The sequence below is a fragment of the Cyanistes caeruleus genome, chromosome 7, assembly GCF_971803275.1.
Source record: "Cyanistes caeruleus chromosome 7, bCyaCae1.hap1.1, whole genome shotgun sequence".
Taxonomy (NCBI): Eukaryota; Metazoa; Chordata; class Aves; order Passeriformes; family Paridae; genus Cyanistes; species Cyanistes caeruleus.
This window is the reverse complement of record NC_141707.1, coordinates 16,268,140-16,293,893: the sequence shown is the minus strand read 5'-3', so window position 1 is coordinate 16,293,893 and position 25,754 is coordinate 16,268,140. Positions and strand designations below refer to the sequence as shown.

General features: G+C 39.8%; 1 protein-coding gene across 5 annotated transcripts in view; it reads left to right on the top strand.

The window, feature by feature from the left end:
- PARD3B (par-3 family cell polarity regulator beta) overlaps nt 1-25,754 on the top strand; it is a 392,133-nt gene that overhangs the window by 283,633 nt on the left and 82,746 nt on the right. For all 5 annotated transcript variants that reach the window (XM_086897517.1, XM_086897518.1, XM_086897516.1 and 2 more), the window contains one exon: nt 13,433-13,543. In XM_086897517.1, the coding sequence (XP_086753643.1) occupies nt 13,433-13,543 (111 nt within the window). The remainder of the gene's footprint in view (nt 1-13,432; nt 13,544-25,754) is intronic.

The window sequence follows — 25,754 nt, the reverse complement described above, 5'->3', positions numbered from 1 at the left end:
TTTCACAGTCAGGTCTCTAGTTTGTTTTACAGCTTAAATACTTTCAGCTAAATGTAATTCATCAATTGTGATCGCTTGTGTGGTGCAATTTGTGTTCATATGGTTGTGAGGGTTTTTAATGCAGTAAATTTTTGGGCACATTGCCAAAACATGTTTTTCAAGTGCAGAGTGGCTTCTCCTCCTCTGTGTTTGTGAAGGTAGTTTTTAAACAACAATTTATCAAGTTAAGAAATAGAAACAGTACATGTGATCATTTGCAGTTCATGATGAATAAGCAGAATGTTCATGGTACTGAATACTGATTGTGTGCAGTAATTCATGGGTAGCTTGTAAGCCAGAATTTTTCCCTACAAACTGTTTGATGGACAACAGCTAATGTCTAATACATTCAGGAGAAACTGTGATTGTATCAAGCACAGTTTGGAAACAAAAGAGACTGAGGTTCATTGACTGACTACACAGGCTAGAATAGGTTTTTATCAACACCATCAGTTTTTATTCATGCAGTGATACTGGCAGCTCCTGTGGCAGAAGTTTTAGAGATAGACAGACATACAGACTTCATCTATGTTGTTCAGCCTTCTGTGCCACTATGGGCTTTGAATTTAACAGGTTTTTTTTAATCACCCTCATAATGAAGATCTTTTTTAGAATAACTTCTTGAAGCTAAGATGGTAACACGCAGAATTTTTAAGGCATCTGTTCTCATTTTGGGCTCTTGGTAAGATTAGCACCAGTTATTTGGTATTGCAGAGAGTTGAATGAATGAATATAACCTTGTGTTATTAAAAAAAAAAAAAAAAAAAGCTGTGGAGGTAGTTAGAAAAGAAGTCAAAGAAGCCTTTGGTGGATGAAGTGTTCCTGTACCTGAACAAGCAGAGATTTTCCCTACACTGTCACACAAAAATTACTTGTCTGGCAATATTAACAGCAATAAGAAATAATGGTTTTTAAAATAGTGTATGAACATTTGTGTTTGGGAGTCAATGTCTGGAAGGCAAGAAATAAGCAAGAAGGAAAATGTTTTGGGACTCTGGGCTGTTGATGGTGTTCGTACAATTTCAAGGCACATGGTTGTAGTAGCCAGCAAAGTAAGGTCCTTCATTGTTTTAAACACTATTCTAGCAATTTTCTCTGACTCTGTCTGGAAAAAATGTATTTCTTTATCTGATTGCACCAGAATTACTTCTTCTAAGATTCAAGAAACAAGAGTGATTGCCAGGTTTTCATTGAAACCTTCCAAAGAAATCTTCTGGCTCACAGTTCATGACCAATAGTATTGCCAACAGATATGACAGAGCTGTGTAGTTCATATAATTGACTAAAACGTTCAGTCACTTAGTTCTGATATTTATTTTTTATTTACAAAGTGGTACCAAGGAAATTTTTTAGTACATTCAGCTTAGCTTATCAGCCTGATGAGAAAGCCTGTTGTTTAATGACGGGATGAAACCTTCCTCATCCTCAGCCATTGTCCTTCAGCTGCCAGAGCCACGTTTTTGTGAATATGTTTGAGTCCTTTGCTTTTTCCTGTATTGGTTAGTCACTCTCTCTTGGCACGAAAATAGCAGTGGAGTCCTGGAGGGTTGGTTAGCAGGCTGGCTGGCTGGTTTTCATACGTGCCATGTAGGATTACTCTTGCTGAAAATAACCAGTAACCAAAAGCCATAAGGGATGAGAGCTGAAGATATTTTCTTAAAACTTAAATTCAGTTATAACAAATCAATCTGATTCCTAATAACCATTTACAAAATCCACCAAAACTTGGTGGCAGAAGAGCTTGGCAAGTGCAGGCTGAAGTTCACCTTCCCTGAACATCCCCATTTCCTAGGTCCTGCTCCTGACATTTCGCTTTGTGTCGGGTTTGCTGTACCGAGGAGAATAAGGAGGAGCTTCCTCTTGAGAGTTGTGGCAGAGGTTTTTGCTTAATTAACTGGCAGAGGGTATGTCTGAGAGTGACAGACAGTGCCTCCTTCAGTCCCCGAGTGGTGTTAATTTCCTGCAAAGTAAAGGGGAACGTATTCCCATCAGTATGTCCACACAATTCTTAGTGATGCTAATGAGAGCTGGGTGCTTGTGTCAGAGGGGAAATTGCTATCTGTGTGCCAGGACTGCATCCCGAATCACTGAACGGTGGAATTGCATTGCTTCGTGTCTTTCAGCAGCTTCATTGTTTTTTTTCTTCTGTTGCTGGAGCTATCCAAAGCCAAGTTTTCCTAAGAAAACCACAGAATAATCTAGTATCAGTTTTGTCAGTGTGCCACATTAAGTGCTATATTTCTGGGGATTTCTCGGAAAATAGCAGAGGGGAATTTTGGCAGGTCACACAGGTTCTTCTAGACTTGCTCAAAAAAAATGGTGAATGTGTTTCATTCAGATAGCTGTTTGCTTGAAAGCTTCCTTTAGTACAATATGAAAGTGATTCAGCCCCCTAATCCATCACTGGAAGTCTCTGCAACCATCCAAGACACTTAAAGGAATCACATTTACAGTTCTAATTGATAGCCACTGTTTTGACAGGCAGACAGATTTCTCCTCCCAGTGGCTTCATGCAGTTGGCCTCCAGCAGACCTTACCATTAGCACAATTCTACTGAAAAGAATATACAAGCTAATAATAAATCTGTGGGGAAGGATATTAACCACAAACTACTATGTCTAATTAGTAATGTACAATAGCCAAGGCCAGGGAGGGAAGGTATTATTTATCAGAAGAACCAATTTTGACAGTTAAAAAATTCAAAAAACATCTATTTGTTATGCCAAAACACATCTTTCAAAATACAGTATATACATAACTCCTCTCTTACTTTGGCATTGTTTTCAATGTTCCTGCTTTGTAAAAATGCCAGCTATAGTAAAGGCACAGAGGAAGAATTTGTGTTGCTTTAGCTTTAGAAGTCCATTATGAAACCTAAAAGCAAGTCATCAAGTAGGGTTTTTTTTTGCCTTTACAACCTCCCTTGCCTATTCAAGAGCCATCTCTCTCCCTCTTATATCTCCTTTCGAAAGCATCTCTTTACAGTGAATTCTCTTAGTTCAGAGTTTCACAAGTACTCTGAGCCTGGGCTCAAATAAAGCTAATGCATCCTGCTGAGAAAGAGTGGTAGCTCAGCCACATGAGAGATCTCATGTCTTCACTGGATATTGCTGCTCAGTGTCTGAGAAGCAGGAGTGCTGGTGCCCAAGACACGTTCCCTTTGTGCAATCTCCAGCAGAAATCCCCAGGAAGAGGTATTTCTGTAGCAGTGCAGCAGTAGAGCGTATGAAAGGAGTGTGGAGCAAAGAGGAGAAGAGCGAGTGTGTTGGGGGGAAGAAGGAAATGAATGAGGAGAGAACTTAAGGGAGATGGGGAAATAGTCGAGGGGAAAAGGCATCATAGCAAACTAGTCGGACAGTGAGGCAGGTGGATATGCAGTGATAATGGAATCATAGCTCTGAGCTGATCAGTAGACAGACAGAATAGGGCCTTTTAAACTGAGCACATAATTTTTACCCTTTGTGACTCAGTTTCTTCATATTGGAGTGGATGTGATGATATATGCTTAACATTGACTACTCATTAAAGTCACTACGTTCCTCAGAATGGAGCCTTCATGGAGACTGGAGCATGTTGTCTCAATTGAAACAGGGAGGGGAGTCCTCTGTATTCATGCTGTTTTTCAAGGGTGTTTGTTTTTTCCTTAGAGATCTTGTTGGAACCTGCAATGTGCAGGTTTGCTTCATGAAAGTCAGATAAGCCCCAACAAGTCGCCACTGTGACACGTAAGGGGAGGAAGGCACATGATTTGGTTGAGAAGGTGAGCCCTGCAGTGGTGAGATGATTAGGAAGTCTGACACCTCAAAATATCATGGCTCTGAGTGCAAATGTAGCAGCTTTTCAGTTTTGTTTTGCAAATGTCGTATATTTAATTTGCCTCATGAGTTTTGTATCTGCAGTTCTGATAATGTCACAGTTCTATGTTGTTTTTCCATAGCCAAGAGGGCTGAGCAAAAAGTTTCATAGTGCAACTGGAGATTCTCAAAGTGAGTAGCTAAAATGCTAAGGCAAGCACTGAATACCATGAGAGTTATGAGAAAAATGAAAAGTCCTTCCTCTGACAAACATGCATTATACATATAATATATTGTACATGTACACGTAATTTATACTTTAGTGAATTCTGGGGTCATGTGGCTGGTAATTAGGGAAAGAGATACCCAGCACAGGAGAAAACCTGAAACAAAAGAAGAAATTCAGCAGCCTGTTTTTGTCAAGTCTGGCATGCAGAGAGCTGCCCTTTAGCTGCCTTCAGTTGGTCTTTTCCCTGTCCCACCTTTAAGTGGTTCTCAGCTACCTGCAGAGGGCTGGAGGTGCTGCTGGGATAGAGGTGTGCTGGCTCTCACTTGACTGCAGGATTTTGAAAGCCACAAAGACAGCAAGTGGTTCTGGAGGGGCAGCTGGCAACATGAGCAGACTGCACAGCCTCTCTGTGTCTCCCACTTTGCCTTTCTCACTGCACCTTAGAGGAATAGGTTCAATCAGAAACTGCCTTTATTTTTTGCTGCATGACAGAAAATAACAAACATCCAGAAAAATTAATAGCAAGCCTAACTGCCTGCTTCTTTTCCTTTTTCCCTTTCCCCTTCCTGAGGCTATGAAATGGAAATTAGGAAAGCAAAGTCAAGGGCTGGTTCTTTCCTTTTGCTTTGAATCTGGAGTTACCATGCCCAAGACATGGCTGGGATTATGGTGTTCCCCTGGGCTGGCAGGTTGCCATTTACAAACCCCTTTCAGGGAAGGTACAGCAATGTTTCTCTGCACAGTTTGGAACAGAATTAGTATTTGCTTCTTAAGAAATTACATGCTTGTAAAAGGAAACCAAGAGGGAAAAATAACTGCTGCTCTATGGAAGCAGGGATAAATAAGAATATATAGGAATATTTTCTTACTTTGGTAGAGGGTAATTCCACAGTCTGGTGGACAAACAGGCACTGCTTGTTGCATTGGACAGACAATAAATTATTTTTTTTTTTCCTCCTTCTGATTGAACTGTAAATCACAGCTGTCCTTGTTTACTGCAGATTTTTCTTTTGTGATATAGGAAATGTAGGATGCAGAATTCTTGTCCTGATGATCAAAAGGACTAGCAGTGTGGTCAGTGGGTGATTAAAACATCATTTAATGGGAACAGGTGCATAGCTGCCGTTGAACATTACCATTTCCCTGGCCAGATAATAGTAGTAGTAGTGACCCCTTTTCATAAATGCTACCTCCAGAACTCAGACCACCTCAGCATGTTTTCTAAAAATAAGTTTCTTGAAATATAAAGGATGTCTCTTCACAGCTGCCTTCTGTTGTCTATGTTTACATCATAGTTGATGAGAGTTATTCCATTGCATTGGTTCAGTAGATGGACTTTGTAGGTTTACACTTCAATTCGGATGGTCCAAGTCTTAGGGTGCCATCACACTCATTGGGTTTTTTCTTTGGCCATTTTTTATACTGTAGAAGTGAGATTTTGTATATGGTACTGATGAACAGGAGTGCTCTACTGGTAAGGATTTCCTAGTACCTAATTATCAGAGTTACAGTAACTCACCTCTGTCTTTTCAAGAGCAAGTTCAACATTTAAAAAAATAAGGTTATGGGGGTCTCAAAGGCTTTGGGAAGATAGGTGAGAAGATTTTGGGGTCACTATTTAAATTGTATCCATTCTACAATTTCTAGGCAAAAGATCAGCTCCTGCATGTCACATGGGAAACAGCCTCCAGTCTTTTATCTGGTACTGAAACACATAATATCCAAGGCAGTGATACCGGGAATGAAGATTTTCCTTTATTGCTGTCCACATGGTTGATACTCTCAGAGTAAACTTCAAACTTCACTGTGTAATTTAGGGCTTCTGTTTGACATTTCGTTTCTGTGTGTGACCCTCTGCACTGAAGATTATAGATTATTTACCTGTGAGGTGTTACAGCAGGCAGCTTCTCAGATTCAGTGCTGGGAATTCTTTCAGTAGCCCTTACGTCTGGGAACAATGTGACAATCCAAGCATTAATACAAATGTGATTAAGTATCTTTTCTCAGCTTTGTTTGCTTTGTTCTACTGATGCCTACAAGTTACATAATGAGTAGCATGTACAGGGTCTGCATTAAAGGCAGTTTTGCATTGTAGGAGAATTCATGGCAAATTTATTTTCCTTTTAGCAAAACTTCAGTGGGGAAAAGAATTGCACTGTTGATTTATTTTGAATGAACTCACAGAAGGCTTACTAAGTGTGCTATGTGGAAAGCTTCTTGAAGTATTGAGGGTTAACACTCTCTGCTCTTAATTTCAAATTCCAGATAAATATGTTTTGAGCTTTGATCTTATCTGGACTAATTCTTTGTCACTGTACTAATTAATTCAGCAAGCTGCAGAAAAGATGCTAATTTGGGCATCAAAGAAATAAACGGATGGGGGGAGGTTGTGTTTAATCAGAGTTTTTAAAAGATGAGTTTTACTCCCATTTGACTGGTTCTGGAAGTTCAGACATTTTAGTCTAGCTCCAGCAGTCTGATACAGTAAATAAAAAATAAATTAAAAAATACAAAAATGGCACTTGTTTGCTTAATTTTGATGAAACAGGAGCATCATAAGGTGGATTTTTTTATATTTGCAACTTCTGCATTCCTGCTGATCATAATGATTTTAACTCTGATCACAGCATTAGTATAATGTGGATTATCTCCCCAAATAATTTGAAGATGGCTAAATGTGAGGATACTCACATTCATGAAGTTCAGCTGCATTTGTGAAACACAAATAATAATTGTAGAATAGCACAATTTGTTCCATGCCTCCACTGATGTAATAAATCAGAGGTTAGGTTATTTTTTCCCTTTTCAGGGGAGCTGGTTTTCGTTGCCTAAGCTTCCCTGTTGATGGCTGTGGAGAGCTATTTTTGCTGCCCTCCTGTTGTTGCTGCCCTGGGAGTGAGCCCTAGAAGTGGAAGAACAGAGAGGCAGCAGCCCAGCTGCAAAAGTCTTTCCTGCAAGCAAACCTCACCTAATCTAACTAAAAATCCCTTTTTCCCTCTTCACTTCCCAGATCTCTTTCCAATTTACCCAACAGTATTGTAGTTGTACAGAGACTGCCCCAGAATTGGAGGCACTCCCCACCCAGAAGCAGGGAGCAGCAGTAGGGGCTGAAACAGCCCTCTCCTGTGTTCATCATCTTATTGGTGCCTTCCTTTCACCCTGCCAGAGCAAGGAGACTGGCTCAAAACCTGCTCCTGGGCAAGGCTTTGTCATGAGGAGGTTCTGCTGTAATGCATGTTGTACACTGGGAAGGGCATCTCGATGTTGCTGGGGCTAAATCCTCCACAGAGGGAATGGGATCCACTCTCTGGAAGCAAGGGGCTGGCAGAGGACCAGGAAAAGAGATGCTTAAACCCCTCCTGTGCACAGTGCCCAGCACAGAGCTGCCCTTTCACCATATGTTTAATTTGTGCACTTTCCGTCTTCTGGGATATTGATGAAGATTTGAACGCTGTTGCCCAGCCCTTGCTATGTGTGCTCCATTCTCAAATTATCAAACATGTTTTGCCAAAACATGTTCTTTTCTTTCTGTAGTTGTTTTAGCTGTTGCAGAGCTCTTGATCCCACTGGTGTAATGCTCAATGGCACACTTCTGCCCAGTAAGTAAACATTTAGTAACAAATGTTTTAGGTATTTAGAGAGCCACTAAAAATGTGAAAGATGTATTTCATTAATGCTGCTATTAACATAAATGTAAAATGAGCCTGGCCTGTAATCACCATCAAGTCTGATTCACTAAGGATCTTTACAGCAATGTTTAATACTTTGTAAAAGTGTATGTATGAAAGCAATTAATCAAAGCACAGCACTGCTTCTAGAGTATTTCTTCTACCATAAAAGCTGAGTGATAAAATAACTTAAAACACAGCACAGTAGTGGCAGTTAATAAGCTTTTTATAGTCCCTGTGTGGATCTGAAAATCATACCTTATTAGTATCTTTATCTTTCTTTCTCACTTATTCATTCTTACTCACATTTAAATTTAATTTTAAGAGTTATTTCTAGCCTTTCATAAGGGACCTGCTTTAATAATCTCAGCGTTTTTCCCCATTTTGCTGTGAAATGACTAAGAGTCAGAGCTTTTGTTATATGTACTTTACAAATCACTCTTGATTTTTACATGTCATTTCTGGAGATGTCAAGATTTTCTGACAATGTTAGGCTTTGTGTCTTGCTTGACTGTGTCATAGGCTCTCTTGAATTATTTGCCCACAGATGTTTGTACTTTCATTGTGTACCTTGTTAGCTGCAGTGGAACCTCCTGATCTTGGGCAACTGAGTTAGCTAAGAAATCCAAATTGCTGAATTTAGTCAGGGAGCTGCTTCAAGGTTCCACCCACCAGATGTTTCTGCTGCTTAGAAGTCTGGGACTTTACAGACCTGCCTGCTTTTTAATCCTTGAAGCAAATATCAACACATTTGAGATCTGGAAGCCCACGGCTCCACACGGAAACGAAGTGTTGCCATGACCACAGCTTTAGGTCTTGCATGCAAGACATTTATCCCAAGTAATAACAGAGCGGGTCTGTAGTAGGTTTGTTTTCATTTTTATCCCTTAGAATCCTTGGAAAGAAGCATACATACGCTTTAATGCTATAGCCAATAGAAAGGCAATAAATCCTGCAAGACAACATACATTTGGTATTCAGAGACTTTATTTCCTTAATGTTTCTGAGGGGAACAATTTCAGTTGTTTGCAGGGCACCCTTTGAAATTAATAGAAATAGGATAATGCCTCGCTCTTGCACAGCATATTTTGAACAGTCACATATGGGCTTTTCCCAAAAGCACAAAGCGCTCTAAGATCCCTTCACATAAAGAAAATCACTTTATGTTTTTATTTCCAGGAGAACTGTGCTCTGAGTAGCTGGAATATTAACTTTCCCAGCTGAAAAGTATACTAAGGTTAACAGGGCTGTAACATCTTTAACAGTGCTTCCCAGGCATTTACAGTGGATAATCAAAGAACTGAGGCACTCACTCAACCTGGGAAGGCATGGATTTATTTCCTTACTGTCACAGCAATGACCAGTGGCTTCATTTGACATAAATTGATTATAGATGGCTGTAGAATGAGAAGATACAGCTGATCCATTTGTTTTCTTCTACTTATATTTCTCCATTTGTTACAAAAGGTTTTCAGAGTGATAAATCCATCAGATATTAAGTTGAAGTGAATTTGACTGTGCACGGTATAGCAAAACAGACATTTTAAAAATTTGTGTACCGTACAATTTTTCATTAATGTTTTTATTCTGCTGACAATAGTATTAATATGGAAGGCAGATTTTACCACAGTACAATTATTCAATGCCTGGAGAATTGACATTTTCAAATCCTAAAGCCATTCAGTTTCCATAGAATTTTAATATGGATTTGATTAATTCCATAGTATAATTTGATAACAGATTTTATCCTGTTCTTGTTGAAATCATTGGAGGCCCTCATACTGATGTCAATGATAATATGAGCAAACCTAATTTGATCATGCAGCAAGTACTCTTACTACCTTTTTTTGTTGTTGTTCCAAGAAGCGGTAGAGACTATTAAGCCTGTAGTGCACAAACCCATGCAAAATTACAATGGCTGGAAGTTAATTTTATCATCAGAAGCCCATGGCAATTATAACACATCAGTGAGCAGATCATAACTTTTAGGACAGGGTGTATAAATTCAGGTAGAGGTGATACTGAGTTCTTTGTGGTTTAATGCTGTCTGTGTATATTATTGCTTTTCTTAACAGTGTTAAATTTTGTGCTGCTTTTATTTTCTAGTATTTGTGCAAGATTTTTGTTGAGCTGAAAAACATAATAATAAGAGAACAGAATGAAAAACAGTAATAATAAGAGAATGGATTTTTATGGTATAGCAATGTGCAGAACAGGCAAAAAAAAAAACCAAAAACACAAAACAAACCTTACATCTGAATATTTCCCTAGCCTTGAGCTATATGCTGCATACTTAGTATAACAAGTCAAAATTGTAAGCCTGCACAAATCCTATCTGAAGCAAAAAATTGAAAAAAATAGTCACAGAATCATGTAATGGTTTGGGTTGGAAGGGACCTTAAAGATCACCCAGTTCCACCCTGCTGTAAGCAGGGACACTTTCCACTGTCCTGGTTTACTCAAAGCCCCATCCAACAGAATTCAGCAGAATGACCAGGTTGGAAGAGACTTCCAAGATCATCGAGTCCAACCCAGCCCTAACACCACAACTAGACCATGGCACTGAGTGCCACATCCAGTCTTTTTTTAAACACATCCAGGGATGGTGGCTCCACCACCTCCCTGGGCAAACCATTCCAGTACCTTATTATAATTTCCATGAAAAACTTTTTCCTGACATCCAACCTGTATTGCCCTTGGCACAGCTTGAGACTGTGTCCTCTCATTCTGTCTCATTGCTGCCTGGTGAGAGAGACCAAGCCCCACCTGTCTACGCCCACCTTTGAGGAAGCTGTAGAGAGTGATAAGGTCACCTCTGAGTAAACCTGGCCTTGAGCACCTCCAGCACCTCCACGGTTTCCCTGGGCAACCTGTCCCAGTGCCTCATCATCCTCAGTGAGCAATTTCTAAACCTACCCCTTTTTACCCCTTTAAAGCCATTCCCCTGTCCTATCACTCCTTGTCCTCGGGAAATGTCCATTTCCTTCTCTTTTGTAGCCTCCTTTAGGAACTGAAAGGTGATATAAGGTCTCCCTAGAACCATCTCTTCTCCAGGCTGAACAGCCCCATCTCTCTCAGCCTTTCTGGACAAGAGAGGTGCTTCAGCCCTCTAGACTTGTGGCTTCCTCTGGACTCACTCCAGCAGCTCCACATCCTTTTGTATGTTGGAGGCCCCCATAGCTGGATGCAGCACTCGGGGTGGGGTCCCACAACAGACGCAGAATCACCTCCCTCAACCTGCTGGCCACACTGCCTTTAATGCAGCACAACAACAAAACTTGTTTTCGTCAAGACCAACTCATTATTCCCAGTTTATAATTACACTGAAACTTGCCAAATTTATGGCAAGAGCAGCTCTACCAGCAAACAGTATTGTTTTTGTAAGGTTTGTCATGTTGGCAGTTATCGCAATCAAAATTGTCACTTTATTTTATTTAAAATGTATTTCTCCAGTAAGCAAGAAATAATATCTAGACTTGAAAGGGATGCATGCTAAAGACTATTTTTTCTTTTGTTTTTTTTACATTTCTCTTGAGCGTGCAACATATCCAGCTTCAACTCCCTGCAGCAATACAAAATGCCCAAGAATAATGTTTTCGAAATCAATATATGCTACAGTTGAATATGAAACTCCACAAACCTAAATTGAAACTGTGAGAGAAAGCAGGCAGACTGAATATAAACAAAGCACCAGAGCTGGATTATGACCAAGATGCAAGTGCTAATATGGCCTCTTGAGAAAACTGCCATGAGACCTTCCCAGCATGAGCAAGTGTCAGAAAGCAGGGGTGTTTCAGGAGCTGGTGCTTATACCCAGGTGATTTCTTGTTTGGCTCCCTGGCATCTCTGTAGAGAGTAATATATAGTGTTTCATTTGGCTTTTCTTTTTCACCTGCGTCATTTCATACCTGTGCACCCACCTTACTCTGTTTCTCCTCACCCTATGTACAACCTCTGTCTCTCTCTCATGTTTCCTGACTGCTGCCCTCACTGCCACCACCACCTTCTGATGGGGTGTGTGACTCTAGTTCCTTGGAACTGCTGGAACTCAGAAGGAAGCAGTGAAATTAGAGTGCTGCTCTACACTCGGAAAAGGAAAAGTGTGGAAATTATATACTGTATTTCTGGAAGTGCTGAAATGAGTACAGACCATGAAAGAAGAACTGAAGATTGTTTGTAGACAAGGTGTATGTGTGTTTTGAGCAAAGGATCCCTCAAAGAAGGCAAGACACCATCTATCTCTATTGTGACACATAGGAAAAGAGAGAAAACCATGCATTGATAGGACTCCCTGCTCCCCAGCACAGTCCCTGACAGACACAATAAAGCATCTCATGTTACTACCTATAGTATTTGCCCTTTTTATTAGTACCACATGCTATGTGACTGTCTCTCACATCCATCATTCCCTTTCTAACCAAATTCTTACTCTCTGGAAAAATTCCTGCAGAGTTCCCAGTAACTTCATTTGACTACAAGCTCAGAATTATTAATTATTAAATTCACAAAATATTTGGATCATTATCTTATGAGTCTGATTACTTGCAAAATTTCTGCTTTTGTCTGTGGAGAAACATAAAGTCAATGATTTACAGCTGATGTATAGTCACAGTAGTTCAGCTGTTCCACTTGAGGCAGTTTGGGCTGACATGAAAATAAATGAAAAATAAAAAGGGTAAAAGAAAGATCACAGAGGCAATGCTGCAGACTTTCACAGAAGAGTTTGCAGTTTTGAGTCAGATTAATTAGTTTGCAATGGAGTATATTTAATCAAGAAGTAATTACTTTTCTTTACATTGTTGTCATGCATATAAGGACACATTAATTTGGAGGGGAAGACACAGGTTGATCATTTGCCTGTGGAACTGAGAATTGTAAATTCGTGAAGAGGAGGGGAGGTTTTAAAACTTTTTGTTTGGTCCATAATTCATGAGCGTATTTGACCCCCGTATTCTGTCTAACTCACCAGAAATTAAATGTAGCTCCCCAGTTCAGCCACCTTTTATAGGCTGGGTAAAGCAGACTTGTTATGCACGTTTGTACAGTGTATAAAACAACAGTGTAAGCCCCAAACCCATTGGGGCCTCTGGAGGACTTTCACAGCATAAATATTACATGATAGTATATTACTAGGCACAAAGAAAACCCCAGAAGTTTAAAAAACAGCTCTTATGAACTGCCTAGGTTTGTACTCTTGGAACAAAGCAAGATTTTATTCTTTCTGATTGCATCCTCATTTAAACAAAGAACAAATCCTAAAATGAGGGTGTCATGAACGAGAGACAATAGTTACTGGTAAGAGTGGAACAATGGCCCAGTCTGGGTGCTGACACCACAGCCACTGCAGATGACTTTCAGACACCTGTCATGTGGCAAGAGGAACCTTCATCCACTTTTAAATGTGCCATATTAATATTCCAGCTCTGCAATGCCCTGAATTTCAGGTTTGATGGGGTTTTTCAACTGAGTTTCAAGCAATAGCTTTCAAAAGTACAGGGTCCAAATCAATTTCTAAGCAGTCCTTCCTCTTGCATATGGCCCAGGTAATACTGGTATCATACCTTGCAATGTGGGAAATTTATGAGTCACTAAGATAAAAACTCAGTGTTTTGACTGCCTAAAATTTCTGTGGTTTATGGCAGAAAAGTACTGTTTTTTCTTCTGTAATTATTTCCTCATGACTCCTTTGATATCTTTAACAGATTTGGAAAGAAGAAGGAAGATAAAAGTGGGAAGGCAGATCAGAAGGGGACTCCAAAGCAAGATGTGCTTAAAGAGGAGGAGCTGGAGAAAATGAAAGATGAGCGTGAAAGGTGAGTAAATGGCAGTAGCATCTTTGTTCATCAAGTGAAAAACTTGAGAGCCAGGAGTTTCCTGAAGGAGCAGCCAGCCAGCCTGTCCCAGACAATGCCCACTGCAGTCGGGTCCAGGCTAGCCAGAGCAATAGGCTAGTCCCGGCTGAGTCAGAGCTGCTCTGTGACAGGAGCCTCTTGTTCTCCTGCAGTTTCTGGGAACTTCACTGGCACATTCAACTCCCAGTTTCTGCCTTAGCTGCTGAAGATCAGTTCCTTCAAAACCTGTTTCACCTCTGCTCATTCCCAAGGCCAGCTGAATTAGTGATTTTCTTCTCTACTTCTCTGCAGCAAGAACCTACTCCCTTCTCTCCTGAAAGCTGCTGCTGTTGTTGTCCAGCACTTCAGACCTCTTTGTCTTCAGCTGGCTGTGCCATCAAATAGTAGTTTTTGTACTTTGGTATGTTCTTTCCTGCACAGTGTTTGCTGGTAAACCACGTGTTGCAGAAATATGTATGCAACAAATGTTGACTGTGCCGAGGAAACACCTGGAAGAAGTCAGGTTCAGATGGTTAAAATCACTGCTGGCAGAGGCAGGAGTCTGCCAGCAGTGGGATGGGCGAGAGGTGCATGGCAAGAAGCTGGGTGTGTTGGAGTTGTATTTCTGAGGCAAGACCCTGGGAGTCTGTCCTGTTCACAAAATATACTTTCCTATGCCCAGTCTTAGTGAATTCTTTATCTTTCCAGATTAAGAGATTTTATAGTTTTGTGCTTTTCCCCATGTCTATCCTTCAGAAACCAGAAACAGTTTGTCAGTATCAACAAGATTCAGAAAACTCCGTTTTCCCTTTCCCCAACTCATCCAGAAGTATTTGGTATGCTGAAAAAGGTCTTTGTTTCCCTGTGATTACTGCTGTCAGAGAAGTTGAAGAGCCTATAGTTTCTGGCTCTCTAGAAGTGTCTGCAGATGCTGTAAAACTTTACAAGTTGTAGTAATACATTTTGTCAGTGCAAACAGAAAACTTTCAGAGGTCTCTCTCTTTCACCAGTGCATCCTGCTCCTGGGAGAGGGAATGGAAGCAGACGTGGTTCCTTTGGGGCAGACAGTATTTCCACATGGATCAATGTGGTACTGGTACTTTGTGGTACTGGTTAGTTCCCAGGGAAAAGACACCCTGCTTTCATTAGAGTCATGCAGTGCATGGTCAGCACTACAAGTGGGAGCTAATGGGTTTGACTGGGGGAAAAAGTCAGTCCAAATCCTTGAAGTCTGCTGCTAATTTTTACTATTTTAAAAGCTGGCAAGGTGTCCAGTTACTAGAGCACTGCTACTGGATATGCTTAGCCAGTGCTTAAGTATTTAGTTCATCTAAGTTAAGTAGTGTCAGGAGAAACTTTGTACCATTTGTTTTAAAATTTCTGTGCTGTGTCCTTGATTTTGCCAGATTGATGAGTGGCTTTATATTAAACTGCTGACTCCCAATTTGGATACTGGCAATTTGAGAGGTATGTGTCCTTCATTTTAAAGAAGCCAGTGTCTTTTATTAGGATCCTGGCAAGCTAAGAAGCATGTATCCCATCTGTTAAAGGGCCAGTGTCATTTACTAAAATGTTGGCAGGCTGGAAGGAATGAACCCTTCTGTCTAGAGGTCTAACGTTCCAATTGGACACAAGATAATTGTTCTTAATATTTCTTTAGCGTTGTGTGCTTTTTTTTTAATTACAGTCACTGATTGACAGTAACTTGGTACGGCTGCATTAGAAACTGGCAGCTCAATGTCTTCATCATTCTAGTTTCTCTAGTAATGATTTCAGTTGTGACCTGGAAGAGTTTGTGACTGAAATGGAGAACAGCAGGTGTGTTGAGAAGTGGATGAACCAAGATGATATTTTTAACTCACTTATTTGATTCTTCTTCTGTAAGGCACGAGAATAGGAATATCATACTTCAGTATCAGGTAGTATATCTTCTGTCTCTGGGGGATTTAAATTAAATCCCAGAAAAATAGTGAAGAAATTTTCCCTATGTTATCCTCAGTGGAATGCAACACGTGCTGTAAAAGCAAGCAATTTGCTTCAACTTTCTATAAGAGCATGGTTCTTACTCCACATAAGACTACCTCCAGGCTTACTGTTGAACCCTTCTTGAGCTGGTTATAAAATAGAAGAAGCTTTGTTTTTGTTAGAGAAAAATTATATAAAGAAGCTGCTTTTCCTGTATGGGTAAGAACTGTTTGGGAAATTGATTAAAATCACTAAGGAAGCATTACCTGACTTGAAGGTAGATCGGTCCTTTTGCTTAGTTGTTGACTGTTCACCTAATGATGACTCCCAGTAAGACAGTAAAGACAAGTTTTATAGCTCTGTCCCAAGATTTAATAATTCTATAATGTAATTCAAGTCCAAGATTTTAATGCACACGTTGGCAAAGGAAACCTTGTGGAACATTCACACCATAGATCACCTGCTCCTATGACTTCACTAGCTGCAATCCTGCATACTTGGTCTTGTATTTATAAAACTGAAGCTTAGTAAAACACATTCATATTTTCAGATCTATTCTTGTTGAGTGAAATGAGCGTATGTTAAAACTACTGGGTATGTAATAGTAGAACAGACTACAGAAATGTTGCAAGTTTTGATACCTGTGATCCTATATTTATCCTATATTTAACAGCTTGAACAAACTAAAATTGGTTTTCTAACATTTTAGCCTTTCTAGAATAGCTTAAATGCACATCTAATTCTACTTTTCCAAGATTAGCTGTATAACTAATTCTTGTTCAGACCCTCAATTCAATTATTACAATCCTAAAGTCAGATTTTTTGCTTAAACATTTTTCTGAAATGCTTGCTGCCTACCATAGTAACTGATATTATGATCTTTCATCTGGGTTTTTTTTTTGGTTTTGTTTTTTTTGTTGTTTGGTTGGGTTTTTTTTCAGAGGCCATGTTGTCCATTTTGGACACTAGCGATAGAGGTTGGAATAGTTGATTTTTGGGCTGGGTGTGACAGGATTAATGATCAAGTGCTTTTCAGCATCTTAGCAGCTGTGGAACTCGCCTGGTTTTGGATATTGGTTTTGCATGCAATATATGCTTGGCAGCTCTCCAGAAAGCAAAATACTGTTCCAAGATCTCAGCTGAGAAAATTTTTTTTGGTAGGAAGTGCATTTTCAGTTTACAGGACTGGGCTGTCTCTCATAGTTTTGCAGAGTTTTTTGATTGATATTGGATAGGCTCAATATTTTACAAAATCCCAGGTATAGGCTTTCTGTAAAGACTGAAGCCTTCTTGCAGAAATTTTGACGAGCTTTAGACGTGCAAAAATGTCAGATGTGTTCACTGCACAGTTATGGGCTGGCTGTGCAGTACAAGCTCAGTGAATCTGGCTCTGACAGGAAACATCAGCTCTTACGTAGGTGTGCTGCATGAGTGTAAGCCCATCATGCCTGGAACAGGTTGGATTTCCTGCTTGCACAGTGAAGGAATTGAACAGTGCATGTGCAACAAGTCTGGCACATCCAGAATGTGTTAGAGCTAGTGGGCGTATGCAGGCAGAGTATTCAGTGCTCACTCTATGTGAGTGCAGATGATTCCCAAAGGGACAGGATTTGCTTGCACATTGGTCTTCAGCATAAATTTGCCTGGAAACTCCTCTTATAGGCTGCCAAGTTTCAGATTTGAACCTCAGAAAGTGAAAATAAATTTAGGATTTTGCTAACCTAGTAATTTCTATTTCGATTCCACATTGTCCCAGTCTCTGTTTTCGGTACAACTCTCTGTGCTGCCTTGTAGCTGCAGTTCTCTGAAGCAGCTCCACATCCTGCACTGAAATGCTGACATCATTATTTTTTTTTTTACTGCTTGTATTCCCTAGCAATCCCCACCAAGATCAAGGTCTCATTGTGTCCATTGCTGTCAGGAAAGCTTGGGCCTGACCCCAAGCACTTACAGTTGAGGTGGAAGAGAGAAAATCTGCCAGGAAAAAAAACGTGTCCTCTGGGTGGGAATGTGACATTCAGGCAGTGCAGCTGCTTGTCCAGGTTCCTTAAAAAGTCCCTGTCAGGCTAAGAATTGATTCCAGACCTCAGCCCCAGGCTTCCTTTCTTTCAAAGCCAATACTTTATTACATGACTACTACTTCTGCGAGCTCCAAGTAGTGAACAGGAACTTTGGATGTTAGGCATTCCTTCTTTAGTAATAGCCTTATCTGTGTCCAATTGAATATGAATTTAGCACCTCCTTTAAATTATTTTCTTCTTCTCCCCCTACCTCCTTTAGTTTTATTATGCCAAGGTGATGCAATGTCAGTGAAACTTGAGTGGAAAAAGACAGGAGCTCATGATAGTTAAGGAGTATTGACTTAACTGGTGGTACAGTTCTTTGAGGTGGTGGTTTGTCCTTCCTGACACAAGTCACATGCTTCACTGGACTGAGGCCTTATTTTAAATAAACTCATCATTTTGTTCATGCTTCAAAGAGTTTGGCTGTAATAAAGCATGTGCTTCAAAGGTCGAGAATCTGCCCATAAAAGGAATAAAGAAATGCTGTATCTGAGGGTTATTTTGATCAAGCTGACTCAAATCTGTATTTTTAGTGTGTTCAGTGTAAATTACTCAGAATTTATCATTTTAACGACAAGATGTTTGCTACATTATTAAATACTGGAAGAGGCCTTGTCTTTTCCTTCCCTCAAAAAAGATTTCATCCCTCCCTCCATTTCTTTCCCACTCATTTGAAGTTCTTTTCATTTTCTAACATTTGGAAGTAGTTGTAAAATGAACAGGAAAAATATATTAGAAGCATGAGTTTTACACATCATAATTTGTTTGCCTTTTAAATGCAAATTAAGTGACTATCAACTGAAAGAAAAATATTTTTCCTGTTTGTTTAATACTATTTTATTGGGATTTTCCTACTGAGACCTAAGTCTTCCAACAGAATTGAACACTTACTTGACATAAGAATAAAATTTACAAAATTAAGCACCTTGTTGAATATGGGAAGATTTTTTTAAGTAGCATGAGAGTTAGTTAATAAGGAGGCCCTCCGTGTGGAAAATAATCCTCTGCACATTTTTGTGGGAGTAGTTTTGTTAAAACGGTCTTGGTTTTGTAGCCCTTATTGGAATTAATTGAGGAAAAATTTTAATAGCATTAAGGTTTGAGTCGAGTGTTAGAGAAGCAGAAGGAATATCTGGCCCCTGCTTTCTCACTGAACTGAATGCTTAAGTTGTACTGTACTTGAAATTTGGGTAAAACTAAATGGTTTCAGTTTTTATATTAAAGACTGACTTTCATTTACTTTTCAGAAACCTTCCAGCAACAGAAGAGCATTTCTCTCTTGTCTTATCAGCCCTAATGCTTGTTGCCTGTTCCCATAGCTAAAAAATCAATACATATGTTTTTCATATTTGGCAAACAGAGGTTTAATTTTGCAGCTGCAAGATCTCTGCACGAAGGGATGCATCTTACAGAAATAAAAACATATAGAGTCCACTTAGAGAGGAGAGAGTACTTGGGAGTGCAACTTAATTCCCTTTTTGTCAGCATTTATTTTATTATATTTAATTACAAACAGTTTGTATGTTACTGAAAACCAAAATGAAAATGAGAATACATGGCAGATTGGTAGAAAAGGCAAATTGCTTTGAATAAAAATTTGGAATTCAGACTGTTGCAAAAATCAAAGTATTTTTTTAAGTGCATAGTGCATCTTAGCACACATTCATTCACACACGCATTGTTGGTGACCCCATGTAGCTTTTGTTCCTGTGTATTCCACCTGCCAAGTCTAAAAGCATTATTATGGCTGTTTAGAGTTCATATTGATCTCTGATAAAATGTTCATAATTGCTATTCTCACCATTAAGCTCTGTGCTAAACCACATGTTTTTGGGACACCTGAGCTTGTGCATCATTATTAAGGGTTAATCCAACATGGTATATCTGTTCATTGAGTATTCCTGACTTTACAGCACTGCTAGGTCCTGTGGTTTAGACAAAATAAAGTGTTGGATGTGATCCCAGTTTTAATACTCTCAATTTATTATAACCATTGAACCCTGATCAGATCACGGATTGGATTGGATCCCAGTTTTTTAAATGTCCCAATTTATTGCTGGCTTGCAACCCTGATAAGAATACATATTTGATTAAGGCTTCAGTTTTCAAAAATTCCAGTTAATTACTTTTAGATTCCTATTAGATCATAGCTGTGTAGTATGGTATGTTGAAGTTATGAAAAAATTACTGGGTGCTGTTGCACAGGTCAAGGTCATAGTTTCATTTTGTGCTGACAGTATGAAGCTATCAGATTTCTGTTTATTACTGTGGAAGCACTTGCACTTGGACAGGAGGACAGAGTAATCCCAACCCATTGATACTGAATGATTCTCAATTTAGATCTGCTGCTGCTCTGCATACAAGAACATGTAATAAAAGCCTACCATGGAACACTGGGAGATTGATGTTTGGTTACGAGTAGCTGAGGTAGATGGATCTCACCTACCTTTCACAGGTTTTGTTGTAACATTTAGAACCAGACAGCAATTTCTGAGCTGCTTCACGTGGCTTTTTTATTGCTGGAGGACATTCTTAAGACAGCATTGGGTCTACAGTTGGTCCCAAATTGTCCCAATGTTAAGAACATTGAGAACTGATGATAACAAGAGTGGTACATGGGATTGGCCTTTTTCTCTAAGTATCACAGTGCTATTCCAGGTGTTGCACACTGATGGAAATAGCACTTCTAGGTGTCATAGCTGTGCTCTCAAAATTCTCACAGAATTCTCATCCAAGCCATTTAGCATCCTTGTTTTGCTCATCATTGAGGCACCAGTATCATCTGGAGACACCTTTTCACAAGTTGTGCTGCCTGTCCACCTAAGAGACCAGAGCAGGCCAGGGGCAGTGGCCTGGCTTTTTCTTGGCTTAAGTGGGCCAATGCATGGTTCTCTTCTGTATGTAGAGTTTTATTACTTGATGGTTGTTTTGGTTCTGTAAACCTGAAATGTTGCTAGAAACTTACAGGCCAAACTAATAAAGTGAACCTGGCCCAGGTACTAGCCAACCCAGCTAAAAGAGTGCTTTCCAGGAAATGGACTATCCTGGCCTAGGGATTTCTTTGATGCAGTACTGAATGTAGGTCAGCTCTTGCCCACTCCAGAATCAATAAGGGCATAAGAATTACTTGGAAGCAGCATTTCATTCCTTGCCCTTCCATTTGTGATACATGACAGTCTATCATAAATCGCTGGCATGCACTTTGAAGTAGTGCCACAGCACAGAATTCCTGTTTTCAGATTCCCTTAGCTACTACAGCATAAAAATGAGAATGCAACTCATGGGGATAGACAGGCAGGAAATCTGTTTGCATGTGTAAATCTCCATAGTGATCTTAAACCAAAATACCTGAAAGTCTTAAAGCTTTGACTGCTCAGGCAAAGCTGAGTTTTGCTTTCAAATCAAGGATTGTTAATTAGAAGCAACCTGTGAATCCCAGACTAACAGATGGAGACTGTTCCTGTTCTTGTACAGAGAAATTCTAGGAAATCCTAATCTAGAAATAGGTTCCAGGTTCAATGTCATGTGTAGAATAAATGTGCATGGAGTATCACGCCACATGATAGGCTAGGCTTGTTCCTTCCACTACTAGGATTTCGTTCAAATGAAGGCATAATGTTCATGCAGTTGCAGAGATGGTTGTGTGAACTCATGAGGTGTCACTAGGAAGTAGAGCTGCAAGTACCTATGCAGGAGATGTTACAAGAATACCCCCTTAGTGACAGAGGTGGCCCAGAGACTCAGTAGGTGCCAGTTTTCCTGGGTTTGTCCTGAGTTGTGTTGCTGCATCTGGTTGTGAATGCTGGGTTTTCATGAGGGGTCAGGTCAATGTTGGGTCTTCCCGTGGTCATTACAAAGTCTCTGGTATTTTTCCTAGAACAGTGTTATCAATCCTCAGTGGTTTTGATTGATACCTGCTACAATAATTGCTGGAGCCAAGTAAGTCAGTGTCAGTGATTCAGTTCATAGGTGGATATCTCTGTCTCCCCATAGCTTTCCTGCAGGTACACTGTGGTTACTTTATACTGGTTCTCTGTTAATCTGATGAACTTCTCTGAAACTGTTTGTTTGATGTGTCATTTGGAGAGGTTGGAGGGATGATTATGTGGCTTTGACTGCAATTGGTATTGTGTGCACTCCTGACATTAAGTTCCCAAAGTCTAAATTGTAAGCAAAGTCTTACTTTCGAAGAGTATTGTTATTTTAATCCTCTTTTCATGACTGTTTGCTCCAGAATGAGTTAATGTTCACAAAAGGGACTCAGGTATGGTATGCACAGCTTCTTACATGTCTTTTTAAACGGCAAAGTGCAAATGACAGCAACCTGTAAAATCAGCACCAGGAGCTGGGCCTTGCAACTGCAGCTAAGGGGTGCAGAGGCACTGCAGACTCAAGGCCATTTTGCAGGGGGGAGCTGTTAAAGGCATCAGAACATCTCAGGTGAAAGATGTCAAAGTAATTCTGAAAAACTGGAATGTTTCCACTCCCTAATCCCCATTGTCACAAAACAAGGAACATCCTGTTGACAGAAGACTGAGAAAACTGATCTGTGCAGTCAGCCTTGTTTTCAGCAAGAGATCGAGCAGGATGACCTTCAGACAGTTCCTTACAATCTAAATTTTACTGATACTGTCATTTGAAAATAACTCCAGGGTAGTTGTGAGTAAAGAAAATTACATAATGCAATAAACTACAGACCATAAAATACTTGGCTTTTCTGATAGTTGGCTTTCTGTAATCTGCTGCATTTCACCCAATGTGCAACTAATGTAGACAGGCAGAAAAACTTTCTCTGATTTAACAGCAAGGGTAAAAATCATGTTCTCATTCAAGTTCATAGGACAGGAGAAAACACGCTGACCTCATTATAGCCAGCATTTTCTTTAGAGGGCAGGATCCTGTGTTAGCTGGTAATCACTCCTTGTTACATCTGAAATAAATGGAAGAACATTGAGACCTCAGTCTTGTCTATCTAAAGCTCCCATTTCTCATTTCATGGTATGAAAAGACTATGTTTAATCTTTAGTTTCTCTTAATTTCAAATTTTAAGGTTGGCATAGCTCTATCTCCTTAGGTTTTTCTGTCCTCCCAAGGCAGCTTCTTTGGTGAGTTCAGTATTTTACAGGTAGTTTTATGGAACAGGCAATATTTTATGACTTGGTGGGTTTTTTTCATTGGGACATTTAATGGGGCTACATGAGCTCTATCTTGTTAACCTGAGTTAGTCTCTAACTCCCTAGAATTTGTGGCTTTTCTGTCTTTATTTCTGAGACTGTTTCTATTCTTGTTTACAGTTACAGATACTAATTTTGGAGGAGATGTTCAAATCCAGCACAATAGGATGAGCTGGAATGAAGAAACACTTGCATAGCTTGTAGAGAGGATGTTTCTGACAAATATGACACCAGTAGAATACCCTGAAAGATATTGATTATTTCAATATAATAACCCTAAATTAGATATTTGATTATTTGTGAGTCCAAATTAGATGTCCTCAATTTGCTGCCAAGAGGTGGATTTTTTTTTTTTTTTTTTTTTTTCTTTAAGCTATGGGACTTGCCTGCCTCTAGAGTTTTGTTAGGTGATGATGTTTGAAAAAATAAAAATGAGTCTTCAGATAAGAGGTTTGAATAGGATTGTTAATGTCATTGTAGGTCTGTCTGAAAAACAATTATGAAATTTAAAAAAAATTAAAAGCAGTGTACTCCTCAGATGCTCAACTGAAATATACCCATTCCCATCAGTGATTATGGCTTATGAATGTCTAAAGGAAGGATGTGTTCATTTCACTGTTATGTAAATGAATGAACAAACAAGATTTTAGTTACCAAAATATATTTTGCTAGCAGCTAAAAAGGAATTAAAACATTAAACCCCCTGGAAATCTAAGTGACCTCCTAGAGAAATAGGCTGCTTGCCTCTAGACAACCCGTTAGTCAATATATGTATGAATTAGGTAAATGAGACACAAAAGCAGATACTCAATCAGATGTAAATTGAGTAATCATTACAGTATGTAGATCTCAGGGAGAGTCACGTGAGTGGAGAAAAAAGCACTGAAGTGGCTTTTATTCTTCTGTTCTCAAGGAACAACTGAGTAGAAGAATGTTTAGCATCTCAATCATCTCAAAAGACTTTAAGGATTAGATCTTCTTAAGTTTAGGTATACATTAAAGTGATGGTATGCACACTTGATTCTCTACTTTCATTCTGCTTCTCTTATTGCAAATGGAATAGAAATTATCCTAAAAGGCCTATGGCCCGGTTTCTGTTACATGTTTTGTCTCTGCTTTGTACTCATTCTTCTCCCCTAGGAACATCTTTCATTCACTTTGCCAGCGCCTTGCTCATTCATGTGCTTGCTCACGCTTCCACAAAGTCTGTTACTTTTACACCACCACATAAGAAATTTTGCTGTATTCATCTGACGTACAAAGTCCCTTGGTGAAATACGTTATTTTGGTTAGAAAATAGTTTTTGAGTCCTGTATTTAACTACTTAGATATGCACCTTGAGGTTCAAAACATGTCATTCTTTGTGCTCTGCTCAGTACTAAGTATGTGGTCAGTTCAAGGTAAAAAAAAAAAAAAAAAAGTTACATTGCCTTTACATTCTCTGGAAAGTCAGAAAGAAACAGGATTTTCTCAGAGCTCACAGGGAGTGCAAGGGAAGAGTTCAAACACCTCCGAAGATGTGATGCTTTTTGTTGTGGGCTTGTTTTGGTTGGTTGTCCCTACACTCAGCTGTTGAGATGTGAAATGCAGCCTTGCAGGTCTCCGAGTAAGAGAGCCCATGGTCTCTCCTGGGCCAAGCTTGCCCCGTGCAGGTGTTTCACTCTGGTCAGATGTAGTGTCTGTCAGTGCCACTGAGTTGCTTCTCGTGTCTCCTGTTGGGCAGCAGGCACCCTGTCTCCAGCCTGGAGGACATGAGTGTCCAAGTCTCATGCTGATCCAGTGACCCTGGTTCGCCTGTGCCTCAGTGTACAAAGCTCATTTTGAGCTGGGGCTGCTGCTGGGCCCTCAGAAGTGCAGGCTGGGCTGCAGCTGATGTCTTGCTGTTCGTTCCCCATTGAAGTCCCCATCTTTGGACTCCACAGCTTTTAATGACCCTGGCATTCTTTGGGCTGCAGCATTAAGTCCTGTATTCTAATTTTCACAGGGTCTTAGAAGCTTCAGCATTTTCTTGTTACCCACTCACAACCCACCCACCCAGCTTCCACCTGCTAGGCCAAGATTTGAGAAGTATCTCTTACGGCTTTTCCTAGCCCTCACATTCCATTCCCAAAAGCATTTCTGGGTCTTCTCCAAAAGTCACTTCTGCTCAGCTCTTCTGTAGTTTTCTTGAGGTAGTTCACATCTCTTCCTGCAGCTGCTTCACTCTGTGTATTCTGCAGTCTTTTAATCCAGCGTTCGCCTGTCAGTGTCTCTGTCACTGATGTCAGGCTAAAGCGTTTTACATTGTGTTTGTCACAGGCGGTGAATACATATGTGGTCATTGACAGTAGCTCACAGAAACACAATAACTTGTTAAGCCACAGTAACTCAATCGTGTGTCTGAGCTGCAGCTGGAAGGAGCTGTTTGGGCTGTTAACCCTTTCATGGATGCTGCACTCTACGTGTGTGCATCTTTTCATGTGTTACTAGATGAGAACTGACCGTGCATGATTTGTGCAGATATGTCAGATGGGAAGATTATTTGAAGGATAAATGAGAATAGTCCTTGATTTGTAGCTCTGGGGGTGTGCCACTGGACAGTACATGAGGTGTACAGAAGTGTTTTCAAAATACTGTGTCCCACTTCCAGAAGCACAATATGTATATGGATTCTGTCTTCATTTGACTTCTACAAATGCAACATGTTTTCAGAAAATTTCCTGGAGTTATATTAAGGTTATATATATTTTTATCAAACTATATGTTTTCTGAAATTATTTCACAGAATCACAGAATAAACTAGGTTGGCAAAAACCTTTGAGATCATCAAGTCCAACGTATTTGTTGTAGAGAAAGTCTAGAGCAGGATACATGTTTATATGCTATTATGAAAAAGGTGGGTCACAAGAAAAAAAACAAAGGACATTTCCTGATGTCCTGGCTGCTTGTGTGGCAAGGCTCTGTTTTTACAGAAACACAGCTAAGGGGAGTTGATGCAGTTGTGCAGTGGTT